This window comes from Melanostigma gelatinosum (genome assembly GCF_949748355.1).
Source record: "Melanostigma gelatinosum genome assembly, chromosome: 5".
Taxonomy (NCBI): Eukaryota; Metazoa; Chordata; class Actinopteri; order Perciformes; family Zoarcidae; genus Melanostigma; species Melanostigma gelatinosum.
The window spans coordinates 9,789,979-9,812,212 of NC_136638.1; the positions used below are offsets into that span (position 1 = coordinate 9,789,979).

The 22,234-nt window shown below is 44.0% G+C and overlaps 3 protein-coding genes across 3 annotated transcripts; 1 reads left to right on the forward strand and 2 right to left on the reverse strand.

The window, feature by feature from the left end:
- Positions 1-32: 32 nt before the first annotated feature.
- Positions 33-4,381, reverse strand: mospd1 (motile sperm domain containing 1). The gene is made up of 6 exons (XM_079269305.1): positions 4,276-4,381; positions 2,326-2,621; positions 2,130-2,205; positions 1,760-1,995; positions 771-932; positions 33-678 (listed from the first exon to the last, which is right to left on the reverse strand). The coding sequence occupies exons 2-6, from the start codon at positions 2,480-2,482 to the stop codon at positions 647-649; spliced, it is 663 nt and encodes a 220-aa protein (XP_079125431.1). The 5' UTR covers positions 2,483-2,621; positions 4,276-4,381; the 3' UTR covers positions 33-646.
- A 1,614-nt stretch (positions 4,382-5,995) lies between these two features.
- Positions 5,996-17,763, forward strand: ints6l (integrator complex subunit 6 like). The gene is made up of 18 exons (XM_079269270.1): positions 5,996-6,201; positions 6,321-6,398; positions 9,261-9,410; positions 10,879-10,968; positions 11,150-11,333; positions 11,454-11,582; positions 12,119-12,282; positions 12,866-13,018; positions 13,168-13,300; positions 14,656-14,750; positions 14,864-14,974; positions 15,338-15,553; positions 15,746-15,872; positions 16,260-16,402; positions 16,525-16,756; positions 16,871-17,266; positions 17,359-17,452; positions 17,643-17,763. The coding sequence occupies exons 1-18, from the start codon at positions 6,091-6,093 to the stop codon at positions 17,743-17,745; spliced, it is 2,709 nt and encodes a 902-aa protein (XP_079125396.1). The 5' UTR covers positions 5,996-6,090; the 3' UTR covers positions 17,746-17,763.
- Positions 17,764-19,661: 1,898 nt separating this feature from the next.
- On the reverse strand, positions 19,662-22,011 carry mmgt1 (membrane magnesium transporter 1). Its single transcript, XM_079268384.1, has 4 exons — positions 21,900-22,011; positions 21,522-21,574; positions 21,303-21,406; positions 19,662-20,527 (listed from the first exon to the last, which is right to left on the reverse strand). Exons 1-4 carry the CDS (start codon positions 21,976-21,978, stop codon positions 20,371-20,373), a joined length of 393 nt encoding a protein of 130 aa, XP_079124510.1. The 5' UTR covers positions 21,979-22,011; the 3' UTR covers positions 19,662-20,370.
- Positions 22,012-22,234: the final 223 nt, after the last annotated feature.

Sequence of the window (22,234 nt, forward strand, 5' to 3'; positions counted from 1 at the left end):
AACTTGTAAGGTACACAAAATAACATGATCTCATTTTATACCAGGCAGCTGTATTGAGCCTTTTATTACACGTTCGATGGAGCATTGATGTAGCGAACAAACCACTGTCTTCACAAGGTTTCTGCTTTGGTGACATGTGAAAGTATCTTTAAAAACTCAACCAGATAAAGTGTCCACACAATGCAAATAACTGCATTTAGTCTCGGCGTCTATACTAAAAAGGAATATAATGATGGTTACAGGTCGATACCATAACATTGTAATGGCTTTATATACACATGTATAATGTTTGCATGTAGGTTCCTTCACACTCAAGTTAATCATAGTCTGGTACATAACGGCAACAGAAACACGGACACAGAGTACAAGCTCAAACAACACTTTGAATGGCCTCGTGTTTCCTCTCCCTACCGTTCTTTAGACCGACACACTGGGGGGGGGTGGGTCCTCCATTTGCGTCGGTTCAGTTTGCGTACAAACACAAATGCGTGGATTTGAAAACGAGTACACAAATGTATTCTGCGGAGGGCGGCGCCAGCTGAGTAAGTACCCCGTCCCGCCCGCTGTACTCGTTGAAGCGTAGCAGAGCCTCCGGGTGTGAGGGTGTTCTCGCCGTCTTTGGATCATTTCCCCTCCTCTCAGCACTTCATGTGCGTAGAATGACCATCGTAAGAAGACCTAAAATATAACGAGAAAACATTCTAGTTCACAATTCACTTATTTCTTTTTTTTTAAACAAATTACGCAACCTCATTTTTATTTTTGCTCACCGAGAACATAAGCAGCTACAAGTTTCTTGTTAATACTTAAGTGGAGGTAGACAGGCACAGTAAAGTCTTGCTCCCCCAGGGTCGGGAGCATCAGGGCGGCCATACACACCAGCCCAAGCAGCACCGTCAGCAGGCTGGGGCCCCCAGCAGCAGGACGGCTCTCTGTTAGGCGCACACACACGCATGCACATAAACCCAGTGGTTAACCAGCGGATTTAAAAGGATGTAAACAAATCCCCTGAAAAGACTGGAATCATTAACGCGTTAAGTGTGTGATACTTTGTGTGACTCTGAGCCACGAGAGCACATTGGTTACTACCAGAGATATGAATCTGTAATCATGGGACAGCAGTAAATAGTGCATTTGTTGGACTATTTTCTGTCGTGGATTTAGTTCACTACTTGGCTGCAGGACGGTGCATGTGTGATTGGCTCAAAACAAACTCCAGTGTGTGTGCATGGTAATGCAGCACTGATGTGCTTTTAATAGATAGTGGACAACAATACACACACGTCAGGCTTTGGATACACCAACGGTACATGTCGATAAGATCAATTTGTCGTTGGTTGCTCTTTTCACCAGATGTGTTGACAATACAAGATATATTGCAAATCAGACTATATTTTAACACATTTAAGAATTTTAGAGAGCGAGAAGGAGCTATAGCTTAAGAACGTTTCAGCTAAACAAACCGAGATAGGGTTCATGACACTGAAGCTGATGTAATGTAACTATGTAACTCATATCAGCAAAGAACACATGCTAAACACCTACCTACCATGCTGCAAGATCAAATGTGAAGGTGATCGCAACCCGTGTTATTGTCGTACTTTATTTAATACTAGAGGAGAGTAGACAGTTATGTTCACAGACCACAAAAAGCAACGTAAAGCATTGTAAAGTGTCCAGTGAAAAGTTCCTGAACTTTAAGTTTATAAGCATCTGGCTCCATCTAGTGGTAAAACCACACAACGGCCCTTCGCCCTACCTGTCGGACACGCAGCAGTCTGCTCAAAAAACTCGCTGACCGCAAACTGCTCTTTGAGTCGGCGCTCCTCATCTTGGGAGCGGGGGCTGGGCGGCTCCTGCGAGGCTGAGGGGCGGAGCGTGGCCGTCACCTCTTTGTGGCCCAGGGCTTTCCGCTGACTCTGCTCCGACACCTGCAGTCGGAACTTGTCGTACACCCCGTAGTGGCACGCGCGCACATCTCTGTGTCTGATTACTCTGTTGTGGACACGAGAGAGTTAGATTGACTCCTCGCACGGCCAGATGGGAAAGTCGGGCTTTACAAAACAACCACCTGACTTCAAAAAACATAACAGTCAAATTTGCCCAAGAAACCTAAAAGTCAAACTCACATGTCGACACAGCACTGTGGCTTGACCGCTCCGGTGGCATCAACCACAGTGTATTTGTTTGGCGCTGTGCACAGCACTGATAAAGAGAAGGGAAAACACACACACACTGGTTATCTACATTATCTGGTGTTTTGATTAAAAACAACATAGCATACTTGGAAACCCAAATGGCTCGTGTTTTACCCTGCACACTGACCTTTAAACTTGAGGGCGAACTCATAGGGGTTGTAGAGGGTGAGCACCTGCTTGTGAGACGTCTGCTCATCGGCGTAGAAGATGAGCTCAGTGGGGAACACGAACACGGGAAGGCTTCCCTCCACCAGCTCAGGCTGTCGATGCTGCTGCTGCTGCATTGGCTCCAGCTGAGCTCGTCCCCTTCCCCGTCCACGGTCTGCCTGGGCCCCCCCACCCCTCTTGCCACGAGCTATCACGCTGCGTAGACTCCCTTCAGGTGGAAACGGCACTTCCCGCTCTCATCGCCACGATGCGTTACTGTGAAGAGACACAGGTGAGGAATGATAAGAGGCCCTGGCATGCCACTTATTTACATTTTGTGACACTTGTTCCAATACATTTCATGAGGAAATATTGTATTTGTTATTCCATGTATGCATCCAGCAGCTGTTATTTCTAGTTACTTTGCACCTGAATGTCTTTCATGAGACAAATACAATAAAGCTCATTTAATTCCCTTCCAAGGATTCAACTACAGCTCAACTGATACTGAGGCCAATACTACCATTGATATTTAAGAGTTTAAAAAATGTAATCACCATCGGCTATTTTAATGGTGCTAATGATAAGTTATGTAATTCTGACACCGTTTTATATTCCCCTCAAATATGTAACCAATTCCTCTGGCGTGGTAAAAAAAAAGAAGGTTCAACAGCCCTTTAATTTCCCAAGAACACTTAGCAAACCCAACGTGTCAGTGAAGCAGCTTGTTCCCTTCTACCACTGATCTATAGAGTGTACTGACATGTTGTATTACATTATGGTATGCCAACTGTTCAGGAGAAGACAAAAGAGCTCTCCAGAGAGTCATAAACACAGCCCAGAAAATAATTGGACATCCCCGCCCTTGCTTACAGAGATCATCTTCTGATCACACCACCTCCTCAGAGGCAGCAGCATTCTAGAGGATGCAACTCACCCCGATCTCTTCTCTCTGCTGCCGTCTAGAAGGCGCTACAGGGTGTTTAAGGACTACACGTCCGGGCTCAAAAACAGTTTCTACCCAAGAGCCATCCTTGAACTGAACACCTCAAAAGTCCCCCACCACCACCAATATAACCACACCCCCACACCACAGGACTAGAGCTGAAATAGCTAAAAATTAAGAAATGTGCAATACCTGTATACCTGCAATGATATATCTATAAAGTGAAATAGTATTTGTATATGTCACTTTTAAAACAAAATGGATGTCACTTCTATACATGAAGTATTTGAATGTTGTTGTTGTTTTCAGCCAGAGGAGTATAATTGAATAAGGGTAGAAGGCAGGCCAGATCAATTTAAGTTCATGGAACTTACTGAAGTTCAAAATGGCAAACATCAGAAAGTAAACTCCATGTGGCTGGTCACGTGCCCTGGTGTGTTTACATGGTTAGGGTAGAGCTCAAGGAACCGGTCTCGTGGTGTTGCAACACATTTTGTACTCAATGTACACACTAAAAAAAACCATGATATTTGCAGCAAAATAGCTTTAACATCAGTCAGGTAGTTTTGTACTAACTTTTCCCTCTTGGTATTCGTATTTGGATAAGGTGTAAGCTAACATGTAACGTTAAGCTACCTTAAACTGCAGTGTAACGTTAATCATAGGTGACAACGTAATGAGGGCTTTTTGCAAGTGTATTGGTTATATATTTAGCAACAGGGACATTTAGGACAAATCAACCATATAACCTCTCTAACGTAATTATACAGTTTGGCTGCATTTGTTAGCTCTGACACTGTAATAACACGTAGCTATGGTGTAATGCTAACGCTGTAACGTTACATAGTGTTAGCGTTAGCTAGCGTTAGCCGGCTAGGAACCCCCAGATGTTAGCTGATAGCCACTTAAACGTTGTCCGCCCGCCGTGTCATCGCAGAAAATAAAACACAGTTGTTTCATGTCAAGACAGAACTGAGAGCTTACCTTGTTGTCAGCACACGGGTTCGTATAACGCTAGTGCTACCACCGGGGCTGGTGCTTCTGTTCCCACCCTGTTGTTTCTCTTCAGCCTTCTTTTCTTTGTCAATAATATACCGCAGACCTCGCAGTGCATGCTGGGAAGGCAGAGGGCGAAATGCGTGCAAGACGTCAACAAAGCAGACGTAAAGTGCTCCAAGCAAGGCGTAAGATGTTTGTAATAACTTAATGTACGCGTATTAACGCAGTAAACAAATACAAACTCAGTTAGGCTCTATTTTGAAATACTTTTTAGGTATTGACTGATTTATAGGTATTGGTAATCATATAATAAGTATCATAAGTAGCTAACAATACTCAAAACTCAAAACTCAAATATAGCTACTTTAGGCTATATACTCAACTAGATTGAAGTGCGATGATTTTTGTTTATCAGGATATTTCACCTTGCACAGAGAAAAGTAAAAGCCTTCAGTGGGTTGATGTTGAATCGTCTTTGCATGAAAAAACATCCGCACAAACTGCTTTTCCGTGCAACACATAAAAAAAGAAAAGCAAGTTCTGTGTTATATGTACGTTGTAAGTAGATAAACCTTTGTGGGAAAGATAAGGTCTGGAGGTAGGCATTGTGTCTGGGTTTGGGTACTGTGACTTTCCACTGACCTTTAAATCTATGAGGCATTTATTCTAACCTCTTCTAACATAAAGTTTCAACGTATAATAAACATACATTTCATTGTCATTTGTACAATAATGATAAGCTATTTGATTACGTGTTAAAAGAGCATATCAACAAGACCCTTAATGTAGCGATGCTGCCCTCAAGTGCTGTCGGATTTATTGCTTCATCATTAGAGCACATGCGGATCGGGTGGTACCTTTTATGGTTTGAGAGGCTTGACTGTGTAAGCGACTTTTCCACTGTTGTATTTCCTCTCTAATATGGATTTAAAGGTCTATTTGAACTTTTATTTGTGTGTATTTTCTATCTCTATTGACTTTTCTTTGTGTATCTAGTTTTGAACCTAAAAGTGCATTTTCACTTTATTCTGTCATTACAGCATATACCGTTAGTATAACACTTGATTAAAAGAAAATATGTCCAACTGAAATATTTTTTATACTTGGTGAGGTCACGTAACTGCACGTGTTCTTGTTATGTTGTGTGAAGTGTCGGAAGTACGCACCCTTTGAGGTGCCTTGAACGCAGCAAGAGAGAGAGACAGGAGAGAGAATCAGAGAAAGAGTGTGTGTGTGTGTCTGTGAAGGGGGCGGGATGCGAGGGAATTGGCAAGACATTTTGAGTAATTTCAGGAGGTCTATAAATATGATGTATGCAGCTACAACGTTATCAGTTGTCTTATTTCAAGCCAGATAGGCTCCTTTGTAATAAGGAATACATGTATGAATACACACACCAGGGCCATAGACGATGCTTTAGCATACCCGCCCGGTTTGCATACGTACAATTGAAACGTTGGGCTGATGTACTGAATACCATACACACGCCATCTCGGCCTCGTTATATATTTATATATTGGACGGGGGCGTGGTCAGCGGAGACGGGCTCAGCCAATGGCGACGCAGCGGAGGGAGCGGGGCGTTCCACTCGGTTAGGAGCAGAAGTTGAACAGCGCGAGCCGAGGCAGAGCTCTAGAAAGGCAGATAGGGAGAGAGCAGAGGCAACGGCCCTCTTCTGGAGGGGGGGCTTATTATATCAAATATATACACACATGTGTGGACTGTCTGGCCGCACGATATAGGTCACATGTGGATAACAGTAATTTTAGAAAAGCATACAACTGCGGCTTAACATTTAAAATGCCTATTTTACTTTTCTTGTTAGACACGTCCGCCTCTATGAATCAGCGCACTTATTTGGGTACGACATATCTGGACGTTGCTAAAGGCGCGGTTGAGGTCTTTATGAAGGTAAAGAATGATTTTACCCCGACTTTTTTCAGCAAGTATGCGGCTTTGGCGAGCTTAGGGTTCCTTGGGCAAGGTCGGTCGAAATTAATATATGTTGTTTTGGCTTTCTTTTTTGACAGCTGCGTGCCCGAGACCCGGCTAGTAGAGGCGACAGGTACATGCTAGTTACATTCGATGATCCACCATACGGAGTGAAGGTAATTAGCAACTGATACAATGTTTACATTTGACCAGTCGAACGTATTTTTCTGTCAGTGAGACTTTATTGTCCTTCTGGTTTGTAGTCAGTGTTGGGCGGCTTCCCGGTGGCGAAAAAACGGCAATTGTTTGCTCCAAATAACCGCAGACCCGGAGCTGCACTGCCTCCGACCATCCAGCGGACATTTTGCTTTTGTGTTGAGAAAAGTCTCGGGCGTTGAGATGGAGGCGGGGAGATTTATTATCGCCTCTGACGTCGCTCTTTTTTTGAAAGTACAATGTCTCGATTGGTCAAAGAGCCCGCCAATCATTCTCGACTCCTCCCCTCCCATCATCCATGCATTTCCATTGGCCAGTCCGGGCTGAAAGTTGATCAGCCCTCTTCATCATTTTTATGTGAGTTCGCTGGAAGAAAATTATCATTATTCATATGATAATTATTTGTCATGCCGACACTATGAGCATTATGGCCCAGAATACAAACACTCTCGTTGTCATACACGTAGGCAACACAACAAAACAACTGTGAATCACTGCAATCATTTCAGGGGTTTCATGTCAGCAAAGTTATACCCACCAATAATCAATTGACTTGTTTTATGACCTGGCACACATCTCTCTCAGAGCTTCTCAAGCCCAATAAAATACAATCCTTACCCACACAAGTCCCTGATCTGCTTTAGTGGCTGGTCTGTTTTAGGAATCTCTTAACTTTCCTAACTCTGTCTACAAACACCACTCTACTACTCTCAACACAACATGCACCGCAGCACTCACTCTATCCCATGTCATAAATGACGTGAAGACATATAGAATAGTGCTTTCCTAATATTTTCTGTTTTGTTTGTATGCCCCATGGCCAAATTACAAAATACCAGAGCCGGGCACTAATTGATGAAATCCTCTGTAATAGCTGGTGTGAGGCTTAGAAGATGAATACAGAGGTAGATGTCATAGAGTATTGTGCAAATCAAAATATACTTGTAACGACTAGTTAATTCCATATTTTGCTGTTCTTAATAATGCTGTGTATATAAAATATGTCAGTGCACTTTGCTGCAGCGCCCCAACAGCTGCAGCTTTTTTTCCAACTAAATGATAAATATTATAATATTTTACTCTCTTCATTTACATGCATCAGGAACTAACTTCTAATCATCATACAAGCAAGAAATAAATTAATATAACCTTTTATAACTGTTGATTGATGAGCAAAACCAAAGTCAAGTGAAGGTACTTCCCTTTTATTTAATAGAATTTTAAACATTTATTATAATACTTTTATTGTAATATATTTTAGTGTACTTTCGACTCAATTTGGAGTTTTTCTTCTTCTTTCAGCAAATGTGCAGTCTTGATTAGTGTTAATATTTAAAGCAGTGCAAGAAGCAAAGCTACCTGTCAGGCTACATGTGGCTCTTTATTGACCTCCAGAAGGACCATTTAGAGCTCAGCGCCCCCGCACTTAAAACATCATTGCACACTGCCGCTGTAGGCCGATGTGTGTAGGACCGGGGTCATGACTACCGGTACATGTTATGAGTGGATTCCATTGCTGTCATTCATGTGATGCTTCCTACGACACTCAGGCATTGACCTTGCAGTTTTCGCCAAAGCCCAGATCATTGCTTCACGCGTCCCACTGAAACAGTCTTGTGTATTTCAGTCAAACGATCCAAGAAGCGCTACTCCTTGTCGGGTCTGCCCTCAACTCCTCTTCCGTCTGCTCTTCCTCTCTTTGTCTTCGTCACCTTCTCCTTTGTTGTTTCTGCCGGCTCTGTGCACCGAGGATTATGATGAACGAGGACGAGGTTATCCTGAATGGGGCTACTCTGATTGCACAGTTACAGAGGCAATCAATTGTTGATGTAGAGCGGGAGAGAAGGAGGTTGGGTGAGAGGAAAATACAAATATTCTGTCTGAATAATTGAGCGCAAACTAAGCCTTACATTTTCACTGGCCTACATGAGGCTATATGTCTTGAGTTATTACTTTTCTACTATGTATGTGGCTGTGTTTCCACCTTTAGTTTTGCCTCGGCTGCTCAGTGATGCTGTTTGAATGCTATTTATCACTCTGAGCTTTTCCTAGAAACTCCACCAAAAATTTGTGGTTTTGGAAGGATATCCCACCCATGATAATCCAAAAATCCACCCACTGGCCTCATTCACAGAGCACACATGTAGACTACTCTCTTACATCTACATCTCTCTCTCTCTCTCGCTCCCTCTCTCTCTGTCTCCCCCCCCCTCTCTCTCTATATATATATGTGTCTTCAGCCTCTCTCTCTCCCTCTCCCGATAAAGGAAGTGGTAAGCTTGCAGGTCATCCTTAGATTAAGCATGAAGCTGCACAAGTAAGGATCTTGACCCCGGCTGGAGAAAAGTCCGAGACCAGTTCCACCAGTTCCCGTGGGAGCATGTCTGCGTTACGGAGGACAGGCGGCAGTGGGGAGTTGTATTTCTGGATGCTTGTCATGTTTGAAATTAGACTCTTTCTTAAAGCACCATTCAGCTCAAATGTTGGCCTGAATTTCAACAATATTATCTTCCGTTCCCAGAGCTTTACACAAGCTGATCTCATTTTATGGTTACTTGTTATGTCATGTTGCACACAATCAACGGGTTGCTTGGATGTATATACCGTATATATACTCCTTTCACCAATGATGGCAGTCGCATGCTCGACACAAATCACTCTGTGGCTGTCAGGGAACAACAGTGTCTGTTGGGTTTTCCTTTGTAATTACATGGTACGGCTGTCCGTGGGTGTGGATCTATTTTGGATTGGCCTCCTCCGATGCTCAGCTGAGTAGCTGTTTGCTGTGCCGTCCGTTCAGCACACTGATGTGTGTGTTTCAGGCCGGCTGGAAGGAGAACCACGCCACCTTCATGTGCGAGCTGAAGAACCTGCAGGCGTCTGGGCTGACTACGCTAGGTCACGCTCTCCGCACCGCATTCGACCTGCTGAACCTCAACCGCCTCGTCTCAGGCATCGACAACTACGGACAGGTATCCTGACGCCAACATCCTGTTGTGCATTTCTCTGGCAGCAGTTGGTAATGAGTTCATCATTACCGGCCGCAGCGGCGTGTGGCTGGTGCTGTTTTCACATTAGTTAGTGTGTGTGTGTGTGTGCGTGTGTCATCGTGGGAAAATGTGCTCCTGGAGACACCGACTGTAGAAGGAACTGCCGCAGAAGAGGGTTTGACTACTTTGTTTGTAGTTTACATGCCTGTCTGTCTGTGGACACATTTCATCAACGCAATAGCGTCTCAAACGTGCAAGATACAGCCATGAAACTGTACAGGTGTGTAGTTGAGAACAAAATGAAGGCCAGCCTTAAATTTGGTTGTGGTCCGAGCAAGGACCTCAGAAGTAGGGTGCTGAAGGGGCCATTGGCCCCCCAACCTCACACCCGTGGCTCGATTTGGTGGTGCGACTGGTGTGATCCCATCGCCACAAGGTCTCTTGTATGAGCTGCTTTTCAAGCAAAGACACCAAATGTTGCCTTTTCACATTTCTCACTGTTTCCTGACATTTTGTAGAACACACGCTTAATTGACTTAATTGAGAAAATACATGGCAGATTACTCAATAAGGAAAAAGATGTTAGTCGCAGCCCTAATCTTAATCAATATGCACAGTATTTACAGATTGAATACTTTGACTGTATAAAAATCCGATGAATCTGCCTTTTTAGCTTTTGTCTTTTAGACTCCACAAGACAGAAGTAGTCGTGATATACCAGCTCGTGAGTGAGTGTAGAACAAGGCTTTCCAATGCACACGGTGTACGTGGACTTTCCCTGGATAAATGAAGGGTTTGATAGTGATAGCAGCCAAGCGTTCAGCTGGCGTGTCTTTATTCCTTCACCTCGAGACACAGAGAAGAATATCGACATTTGATCGCAGCCTAATCCACTCCGTCGTCCTCGGATACCGTTGCGCTGTCATCAGCTCCTCACACACTGCGTTTCTGCAAACCCCTGCCCGAAGGCACAGAAAGATTACTACGCTCCGAGTAGTGTCACAAAGTGCGGTATGTGTGTGTGTGTGTGTGTGTGAGTCTACTTAGGCATTCTGCGTGTGAATTAGTGAAGGCTGACCCCTACAGCACAGTGGTAGAGGCCTCCGTCCTTAACGAGGAACACAAGGACAGATGCATTCTGACACAAGGCAAAGACTGCAAGCTGCAACAAACAGTTCACATTAGTATTCAGGAGGTTATCGCAGGTGTGAAGCTAATACCATGCTAAATACTGTGTTCAAGTAGTCCTCTGGTCAAACAGTATACCTGTATTTTGCCTTCACTGTTAGCACGAGAGAGCAGTTATGTTTTATGTTTTAGGAGATGGGAATCGTCTTGAGACACACACGGAACAGTGTGAAGAAAAGAAAGCAGACTACTGAGAATAAACGGGGTCATTGTTCGCTTGGACTTGGGTGTTGATTGCTGAATGTCCCTGTTTCCGTCTCAGGGCCGTAACCCCTTCTTCCTGGAGCCATCTGTGATCATCACTATCACTGATGGGAACAAGCTCACACACAGCTCTGGGGTGCCAGATGAGGTGAGAGCCCAAAACAAATGCAGCCACTCTGTACTGTTTGTAGTAATGCGATCCTTTCAGACTGTGTGATGACGTGAATTGTTAAGGTTTGGAAAACGGTGGAAACCGGTGACCTGCGGCAGCTTTTACATATAAAACTCTCCCATCGTGCTTTCCTTTCTCTGCCCTGTCTGCTGTGCAGCTGCACCTGCCTCTGAACTCTCCACTGTCAGGCAGTGAGCTGACCAAGGAGCCCTTTCGCTGGGACCAGCGTCTGTTTGCGTTGGTGCTGAGGCTGCCAGGAGCAGCCACGCCAGACACAGAGCAGCTCGGTAGCGTCCCCACGGACGAGTCTGCCATCACCCAGATGTGTGAAGTCACTGGAGGTTCGTCTTGTTCTTACCTCTGGTCCAGCGTTTTATTTCAAGAATCATTGCGCGCCTGCGCTCATAATTCCTTCGATTGTACAAGATAATTGTGCCTCTGTTTTGTTTTTTTTCTCTCAGGGCGATCGTACTGTGTGCGGACACAGAGGATGCTGAACCAGTGTCTGGAGTCTCTGGTCCAAAAGGTTCAAAGTGGTGTCGTCATCAACTTCGAGAAGACGGGGCCAGATCCGCCTCTGGTTGGGGACGGTGAGTGGCGCACCGAATGGACACAAGACAACGACTCTACCGTTGTGCAATTCCTGCCTTCACAATTGTTATGTGCATGTATTACAAGACATGTAGTCATTACATTTTGACAGTACCAAAATGTTTCCGACTCAGAGAGCCCAGTCGAGCACATTGTCTCGACACATTTCACACAGTAGGTTCAAGCAAAGATACGGAGGGCAGTAAAGCAGGTGAACGCAGAAGCGACTGCTCTTATCTTGGCTCACCACAGTGCAGTTATTCACTAAAAGGAGAACTGAGTCATAAAAGAGTGTCTGTGTAAAGAAATGTTCTGAGATAATTTGACTCACTCATCGTTTTACTGGTAAAAGGAAAGATTCTAAGTTTAATGTATTTTTTTGAACAATATTGAATGAAATGATGAAAGTTTGTTTGGATCTGTGACTCAGGGTTTGTTTGACAGCGGTTGCTCTCGAATTCACATTGTTTGTGTTTGAAATCTGGTTGAGAAATGTGTTCTGCTGAGTATAATATACATATTTCTTATCTCACAGACAGCTCCGTGGAGTCCAGTCGGCCTGTGTCATCCTTCAGCACACAGCCGTGGCACAGTTGCCACAAACTCATCTACGTGCGACCGAACCCAAAGACGGGGGTTCCGGTCGGGCATTGGCCCATTCCAGAGTCCTTCTGGCCAGACCAGAACTCTCCGAGCCTGGTGAGCAGAGAGGCTGAACCACATCTCAAGCAACACCTTCAGTTAACTCATGAAGAACTGGTCGACACAAACTGTCTCTTTCACTTTTAACTCTGTGTTGTTTTATTTGTCTTTCTGTCTCTTGAAATTGTCGGTCCTGCTGTTACACCTCTAGCTGTGGCTGGAGGTGTCATTTGTTTTCGGGTTGTGATCTCTCAGTGGCGCCTCAACAGAATTTCTTCAAATTTGTCACAAGAACGTCCACTTATACTCGAGGCTGAACTGATTAGAATTTGGTGGTCAAAAGTCACTGTGACCTCACAAAACACCTTTTTGGTCATAAGTCAAGAATTCATCTGCTGATTGTAACAATTTCGCACAAATATCGGACAAAATGAAGCGATGGCATTTTGGACAGGCATGGATGTAAACTGCAACACGACTTGTTTGACGGAGGCACACAACCTAGTTCCTGTGTCCAACTACAAACTCATGCTGAGATCTCGACTATCTGTTGCTTTTTAAAGAAAACGCCACATGGGTGCATCCCGCAGATACGTACGTCTAAAAAGCTGCTTCTGTTATCTCCATCTCCTGCTCCCAGCCACCTCGCTCTGCACATCCCGTGGTGCGATTCTCCTGTGTGGACTGTGAGCCCATGGTGATCGACAAGCTTCCCTTTGACAAGTATGAGCTGGAGCCATCTCCACTCACCCAGTACATTTTGGAAAGGAAGTCTCCACACATGTGCTGGCAGGTATGGGAGACATACACACATCCATCAGCTCCGCTGGCTTGTTTTCACCGTCTCTGGGACTTTTCTAAAACAAACTTGGTTCCAGTAGTGAATTGTAATGATTGTAATTCCTGCAAAGACGTAATTATAAGTGTCCTTGTTGTCCTCAGGTGTTTGTTAACAGCAGCGGGAAGCAAAACGACCTGGGACAGCCGTTTGGCTACCTTAAAGCCAGCACATCTCTGACCTGTGTCAACCTGTTCGTCATGCCTTACAACTACCCAGCGCTCCTTCCACTCCTCGGTAAGACATAATGGCTGTACATCTTTAAAACTTCTGGCTCAGTAGGTCAGAGCTAATATTACATAACAAAAGCTTCTTCTGGCTAATTTTATCCTCTGCAATCATTTCTGGTGATAATCACAAGTAACAGGCCGATGCTGCATTCGATTGACCTCAGAAATCTGAATTAGGAGCCGCGAACGACGTCACACACGAGTCGACTGCGTTCCAGCACAACGACTCTGAAAAAGCTTAACGGGGTTTTCTTTGGCCAGGTTAGCTATTATTAGCAATACCAGTTGAAAAGAACACGTCACGACGGTATTATGCACATACAAACATGCAGCAACATGTTCAAAGATAGGAGTTAAACAGCACCGCATGTAATGACTGATCGAATGAGACACAAGTAGGACAGAAGTGCCATGAAACAGCATATTATTGCAGCTTTTTTACTGTGTACACGGAGCAGCCATCTTGGATTTTGAGGTCCGACTTCCCAGTTCAAATGGTATGCAGCATTATAACAGAGCAAAGACTTAAACAGTTCATCTTCAACTACTTATTTTAAAAACAGCAGCACATATCTTGGAGTCACAACAACAAACAAAAAAACAGGTGACCTTCTTCAGGTTATGCTGATGGAAACTCCATATCTCTGGCGAAGAGAAAATCTAAGATATATTTCTTTCCAGCCAACATGTCTTTCATCCCTCTTTGTCGTTTTAACCAGCTGGACTCAATCGTTCTGCCGTTCAAACGGAACTACAAAACTCTGAGAATCACCAAAAAATGTGGACACAATCTGATTTCAAACAACGCAGCCCTTTACAGACAGAGGCAGATTACACAAGATTCTCCCGGATGTGTAACACGTCTAAAGAGGCAGACGGGACATTGACACATTCTCTTCGGACATGGTGGAAACTTATTGGTATTTAAATGTTGCTCTAAAACCTTTGAGAGACACCGGGAACCTAACCCACTTGTAGAAAACCTTTTCTACTCATGTGGAAGTCACACTGCACACCAGCACATGAAGTGTGGACAAGATTTAAACGTGTGTCCAAATTACTGCTTATGTTGAAGTCCTATGATTTCTTTTTTTGTCTCTGTATTTGTGAAGATGATAGTGGCTGAGCTTCTTTGTTTTACATTGAAAATCCTAAAATGAAGGTTTAGAAAACAGTTCATCTCTAATAATGCTATTTTTAAGAACAGATATGTTCGGTGATAAGGTATTCAGAAGGATAAATGGAAGTGTATCTCACCACCTGAATGCTGATGTGTGTATGACAGTCGGAGGTGTGCAGGCGGATGGTCACTGATCCACAATGCTAAAGATGTCTTCTCCCCCTTTCTTCGTCTGCTTCCAGATGATCTGTTCAAAGTGCACAAACTAAAACCAAACCTCAAGTGGCGACAGGCCTTCGAGACGTACCTGAAGGCCATGCCTCCATACTTCTTCATGGTAAAGCGATGCGTAGTATGTCTCCCATGCTGCCTTTAGTAAAAGCTCACTACAAGGATTCTTTTTCTGCATGTAACTAACACCCCCAATTTCCTCTCGCCATCTCCTGACAGCCCTTGAAAAAGGCGTTGAGGATGATGGGTGCGCCTAATCTTATTGCAGACACCATGGACTGTGGCCTGAGTTACAGCGTCATCTCTCACCTGAAGAAGCTCAGCCAGCAGGTGAAGACTTTGAAACCGTCACCCAAAACCTTCCACTTTGTTCTACTGTGTGGTAGAGGAGTTGTAGAATGTGTATACTATTTATATTAATACAAACATATCAGAGGGAGAGTGACTTCCTTCTCTGCTCGGGTAAACAATTACTCCACGATATCTATATACACAGGCAGTAGTTGTTTGCTGCTGTATTAATGCTCTGAGTATCAAATAGAGAACGTTTCAAGAGAATAAACAAAGATTATTATTTTTAAATGAATGTTCAAGTATGCAATAGTCATCTGAAGGACTTGATGATGACGATGTACCCCAAAGTGCTTTGTGGGTCTGTGCTCTGAACAACATTCCTGCTGTGTTGGTATGAAGGCAAAGATGGAATCGGATCGTCTGATCGTGTCTGTGGGGAAGAAGGCTCCACAAGAGCCTGGCATAAAGGTGAAGAACCACTCCAGCTCTTCCTCTCTGGCCCACCGGCAGGACTTCAAGCAGCTGCTGCAGGGAATCACCGGTGAGGGGCCCCTTCGCCTGGCGGACATCAACTTCAAAGAGTTTGCCGGCTTCCAGATCGCCCTGCTCAACAAGGTACTTTGTGTGGGCGGGAAAGTTACAGGAAAAAAAGGGCAATATTCTCAATAGTCAGAGTGTTGTATCTGCTGAAAGGATGCACTGATGTTATTTTACAAAAATCGATATAAAAGATAGTGATATATCGTCAATTGGAAAGTGCAACGTCTGGTAGGTTTGCTCTGACTCGATATGCTGATGTCTTCACAGGATCTGAAACCTCAAGCTTATCGGAATGCCTACGACATCCCAAGATGGAACCTTCTGGATCAACTCACCCGGATGCGCTCCAATTTGTTGCGGACGTCGCAAAAACTGATCCGAGGGCAAGATGAAGGTATAAAGTCCCGCTGATGCGGGGAAACTTCTAAAAGGAAATGTGATGTTGGAAGTTATTTTAGGTTTTAATTGAATGCTATTGTTCTGATGACAGCAGCGCTCCAAAGTCCTCGTTTTTACAATTCAGTCATATTCATTCAGTGATGCTGCAATGCAGTTATAAGAACATCTCATACATATATACAGAGGAATATATCTCTTGATCTAAATTGTATCAAGCAGATCCAGTTAAGATTCGTTTTCAATGATTTGTCCAAAGACTGCACCCAGACTGAATAGTACCAACCCAATCCCCCCAAAAAGCAATATGAAACATCTATAGGGCGTCCTGTGTAATTGTTCCAGTATTTTGTTCATGCTAATGAGGTTGTCCTGTGGTTGGTAGACTATCTGCACAGTATCCCAGTGGCTCAGATGGGAAACTATCAGGAATACCTAAAAATGATGACGTCTCCTTTGAGAGAGATCGACCCTGACCAGCCGAAACGCATGCACACGTTTGGGAATCCTTTCAAGCAGGATAAGAAGGTAAAAACACATCGGCACAAAATACAGCTCGATACATTTTACATAAGCACAGTGTGGCTTAAAGAGACTTCGTCATTCAACAATCAGTCCCTTCATCCTTTAATATTGTGTTTGTCTCTCAGGGGATGATGATCGATGAGGCGGATGAGTTCGTAGCAGGCCCTCAAAACAAGAAAAGAGGAAATTCCATCGATGCCAACTCGAGTACCACTATGAAGAGAAGGCGGAGCATGTCCCCGTTACTGCGGCGGCTGCAGACTCCACCGGCGAGCACCAACCATGTGGTGGCGGGAAAGAGTCCGGTAGAGGTTCAGGAGCAGCAGGACCTCCTCAAGCCCATCCCACAGCACAAAGGTAAGATTGAGATGTACCTAGAACATGAGAGTGCATCTGCGAGGAATCGGATGAAAAATATTGCCCAAACGGCACCGAATAGTAGCTTTACATTGTTATTTTTCTCGCCCCTAGAAGTGGATGGCAACGACGTGGCGGTCACCGAGAGTAACGGGGACGGGGTTCTTGAGCCGGAGTCGGGGGAGATCTGGCCCGCTGAGATGGACACTGTAGCAGAGAGTCCGTCTCCACTGAGCCTCGAGGAGAAGGCCGGGCTGGGAGAGGCAGATCCGGAAGAGGCAGATCTGGAAGAGGACATAGAGATGGCGGAGGAGAGAGTGGTGGAAGATAGTCTCGATGAGCAGACGCTGGAGGAGCAACACAACTGTGACCGGCTGAGTCCACTGAGCCAGCTAGAGGACCCTGACGCTGAACCTGCAGTGCTCGAGACCATATTGATAGCCCCGCTAGATGGGAGCCAAGCGGAGCTGAGGAGTCAGGTCATCAAGGAGGTCCGCAAACCTGGGCGAAGTGAGTCAGTGCAGCACATCACGTTACATTCACTGTGGCGACGTTAGTGTCACATTGGGTCTCTTCATCTGTGTGTGGTTTTACGTTCTCAGACTATGAGGCAATACTCGGTCTCCTGCAGCAGGTGAAAGGTCCGGTTAATGTTCAAAGGTACTTCATCCAACATGCCATCAAAGAGGCTGTCAGGTAAGAAACAGTGACTCGTTTTATACTTTGAGGTATAGGTTAAGTGAAGAAGTTAAAGCATCGCAAGAACCATGTCTCTGACACACACAAAGATGTGTGTTGTATTGTAGATGTAATGTCTTTAAAGCGGGTGTACCGCTTTCTCCCTTTATTCTCTGGTTCTGTCTAACTTCCGTTGCCTCTCTGGCAGGTTCAAGAAGCGAGTACTGATCCAGCAGCTGGAGACGTCCCTCGCCGAGTTGGAGGAGAAGCAGGCGACGTCCTCACAGCTTCCCAATCACCACGGAAGTTAGTGGTCAAGATGTGTTTCGTCACTAGAAATGGGAATGAAGCTCCTATTTTGTGGACTGTTGGATTAAACACCATAAGAAAAGAGACGCCCTTGTCTACTAGCCTCAAAAGGATCAATTGAGGAACTGGAGGACGGGGGGGGAGGAGAAATGCACTGATATCAGACACTCCCACTGTCCCTGTGCTGTTACATTACATCCTGTTGGAGCCGGAGGGTAAGGGGTTCAACTGGAGGAGGGGCCTTCCGGACTGATCCGCTGAGGATGAAGTGTAATCCTCTTCCTATTGACAGATGCCTTAAACATCCTTATGGCTCTTGTCTGTACTGGAACATTGTTTAGTAGACATACAATCACACACACACACACACACACTCCTTTAGACACACACAATAGGCACATTCCTGTTATTGTTGTTCTTCTACAGCAGACCTTTCTTCAGCTGGTCTGAAAAGGGTTTTTTTAAGACTGCAACCAGTTCCTCAATATATATATATGTAAATATTTATATACATGTATAAATATATATATATATATATAGAATCCAGTCAATACAATGACTGACTACCGTATGTATATCACCCAAGCATAATTACCAGTGTGTTGGACTGGACATGGATCATATCCATGAAATACTAACATCCTCTCTCCTACCATGACAGCACTAGAACATGAGTTCAGTGAATGCAGCCGTTGGTGTCCATTTAGTTACTATGGATACATACTCCTCAAACACACACGCACACAGGGTCCAGTACATCTTACTCCACAAACACTCCATTGAGTCCCACAGTCACTACGTTATTGGGAGGAATTTGTGCATCTGTCCGGGCTCAGTCGACGGTCACCTGTCGTGGGTTCTAACAGCTGCTAATCTGCCCTCTGCAGCTTCTTTTTTTACAAAACACCAAGTTAGCGCTCCTCCTTTGTTTTCCTTGTTTGTTTTTTATGACAGATGTACACTACTTTTTAATGTTCATAAGGATATAGATTATTTTTTATGAATATATTTCAGAGTATATGAAATATTTTGAATGAAATGTTTAAAGTCAATTTTGTAAACTGTTAAATACATATATAAAACTGAAAGTTTTATGAACATACTTTTTTTTTACAAAACAAAAAATAAACCATTGAATGGTAACTCCATCTGTGTGTCAGTGTGAATACTTCTCCCTCGAGGTTACGTCTAATAGACTACAATGCCAAAATAAGTGTCACTTTTGCATTATGAGTGTCTGATTCTGAAATGCAATGACTCTGTGGTGCAGTTGAGCTTTACCTGTAGTCGTGGCTTCTCCCCCCTTTAAACTAAACATGTCTGCTTGTGACCCGTCCAACAGAAGTGGGACTTTATCAGAGGCCTGAATCGATCCAATTATTCAGTAATTCATGAAGAAAAAAAGCTAAGTTTGAAAAACAAACATTTTGTATCTTGTTTGTCTTCTGCCTTTCTATCTTGACAATCAAGCAACAATAATAAGAAGTGTTTCCACAGTATTTAGCATCAAATGAAAAAAACTTAATTTAAACATAATTTGGTGCAGATCTCTAGAAAACAGGCAGACGAAAAAGCTCAGTTGCACTGCCACCTAGAGGCCAACATGAACAACTGATCAGGTGGACATTTTTGTGACGCAACAGTCCAACAAGGTCACACACACATCCCTGCATTACTTTAATTACTTCCCTCTCACAGACAAAGGACTATAATCTGTGACAGCATTAGGATTTGTTACCAGCTTCTCCAGTGATTAAGCAGGATGGCAGGACAGCATTGCACCGATGCATTCCCGTTCGTCTTTTAGCCCCTGCAGCTTATTGCAGCACAGAGATTTGATCCCTTTTGTCTGGCTAAAGCAATATTCCAGTCTCTAATTATGAGACATAAGGCAAAAAAAATTGATCCGGACACCGTGTAAAATCAGTAAGCCTTTTATTAAATTAAAAACATCTGTTGAATCTTAATAACAAAATGTAAAATGAAGGAAAAAAAACAAACTTCACCCAAATGAATGTACCACTACTTTCTAGTCTGCCTTAATGTTCACAGTATCAGTGGAACGGCTGTCTTAACGTCTCCTGCTCTCGCATCTCACCTCGAGTTGATTTCCCGTGACCTCTTTAATGCGTACAGGATGTACAGATGAGCCTGCATGCTTCCAGGACATGATCAAGGAGATAAAGGGTCCTCAAGGCTTCACACGACAAAACTCATTTCGGTTCACAAACTTTTGGCCTGACAGTTGCCGAGGACCGATGTGCGGTTGAAATAAAACAGTAACGAAACAGGCGTTTTTATGCCCCTCATACAAAGGATATACAAAGGACAGCATCATCCCAATTCTGTTCAGAAGGGAGAAAAAGGGCCGATGTCTCTGTATCTTAAGACTCCAAAGCGATTACATACTGTATATACAAACAAATCTGCTTGAAAAATTGAAGGGTTGGCACAGTCATTGTTGAATATTGTCGTGATACTTTTATGGACAGAGATGCATGTTTGGACAGCGCGTTAGTTTATGTACAAATACAAATTAAAGTGGAGGAAGGTGAATTCTCGCTTTGCCTCCTCCGTCTAACAAAAACAAATCTTATCTTGACGTTACAGGCATGGGAAGGCCAGTCTCAGTGCAAATGCTCCAGCTTGCGTAGCCGTATGGGGTTGGGAACTGCTTGCTGGTTGCGTTCGGAGGAGGGCTCCTCCTCCGGCGTGCCGAATAGCACCCGACCCCGGTGGTTGAAAAGGTAAAAGGACGGGTGGTTCCTCAGTGTATCAAATGTTCTGGAAAAGAATAGAGGTATGAAAAGAGAGGCACTGTACAAATATCATTCTGCTTTCAAAGTTACGCACGTAGGACACCTACAGCAGCAGGATGTTAATGCATGGGGTCATACAGGACATTACAGCATTACAATGGCAGATCACGTGTCTCTGCACACTGTAAGCAAAGGAAGTACAACGTTAGGAACCTAAACTCTGACACACCAGCTGAAAACCTATTGATTCATTATCTTAGCATTGTTGACCACGGGCATTCTTTGTGGAAAAAGTATGATGTGAAAATGCAAGTGAGTCTGTGGCACAACATCGTGTCATGTGGCGATGCAGTTAATACTCTCATGCTGCACAAATATTTCACAATTTTTATAATGTTCCTATAGGCATTGGACTCATTTAAAAATGTAATTCCATGTATATGATTTTGACAGGTAGAAAAAGATAATACAATCTGAAACTTGGTAGTTAAACTATTTGGTCGTTACACAAAGAAAAAAAAAGTACACAATGCACAGATTACTTATTGTTTTCCTGACATTTGTTGGAATGCTTCTTCAATGCACCCAGTACATTATATTATTACATTATCTTTCCTGTCCGCTATTTACATTGTGTTTGAAGAAAAAAACAACGACTCAGGGAGGTTCAGTGCGTCTGTGGGAATTGACTCACGGTGATGTTACTGTATATGCATTTGAGGGATGAGCGTGCTTCCCCTGTGGCAGAGGACACAAACAAGCACGTTACCCAGGGAGGAAGGTGCTGCTGCACAACTTACTTGTTCTTGAGCTCTGAGGAGGCGTCCATGTCTTTGAACTCTCCAGCGATGTGAGCGATCCCATAGCAGGTCATCACAAACGATAACAGGGTCTGTAATACAATCTGCAACAACAAAAAGGAAAGATAATGATGAGGAAAGCACAGAGACATCGTTGGGGGTTGTTGTGAAAGGCAGGCTGGAATTAAAATGGACAGAATTACGATGAAAGTCACTCACATCAATTGGTAGGGTCTCGTTCTCCTTCTCTGTGAGTCGCATGTATGATCGATCTAATGGAGGAAAAAAACACATTTTAGCCAGAACATTTAAATGAACACCATTACACTGTGGCAGAGATCGTAATGTGTAGCGCTATGCTAGTCACACTCAACGTTGGTGGTGATATTTTAACATTAACTGCAGACGAAGATTTTAGTCTTTCATCCCTGCGACTGATCGTGAACGGGGCTAAACTGCGCTAGCATCTGATTAGCTAGCCGCAGGACCGAAAGGCCCCACCTGCTGTTTTATCACCCTACCCGGTGCCAGCGGAGCCCTCCTGAAATACATACAGATGCCGAGGGCCGTGATTTCACTCCCTGCACTGAAACTTACGCTGTGCTGCTGAGAAAGCTGCATGAGCTAATGCAAAAAGTCCGACGCCGACCATTCCTTTCCAAAACGACGAGGCCATCTTGATCCAGGGTGATGAGGAACAGTGTGCAGTGTCGTAAAACAATGTCGTAAACAGCCGCAACCATGAAAGGGTCAAAAAAACATAATGAAATCCAAGAGAACATATTTATGTTAAATCAACGTTGGGTGAAAATATACGCAACGTGAGTGGTTTTAATGTTTGTTTATTGACTTGTGCTTATTTATTTGTCATGAATGCAACCTTGAAGTAGTGAGGGCTTTTACTTTGAAGGTATCAGCTAACTTCCGGTTTA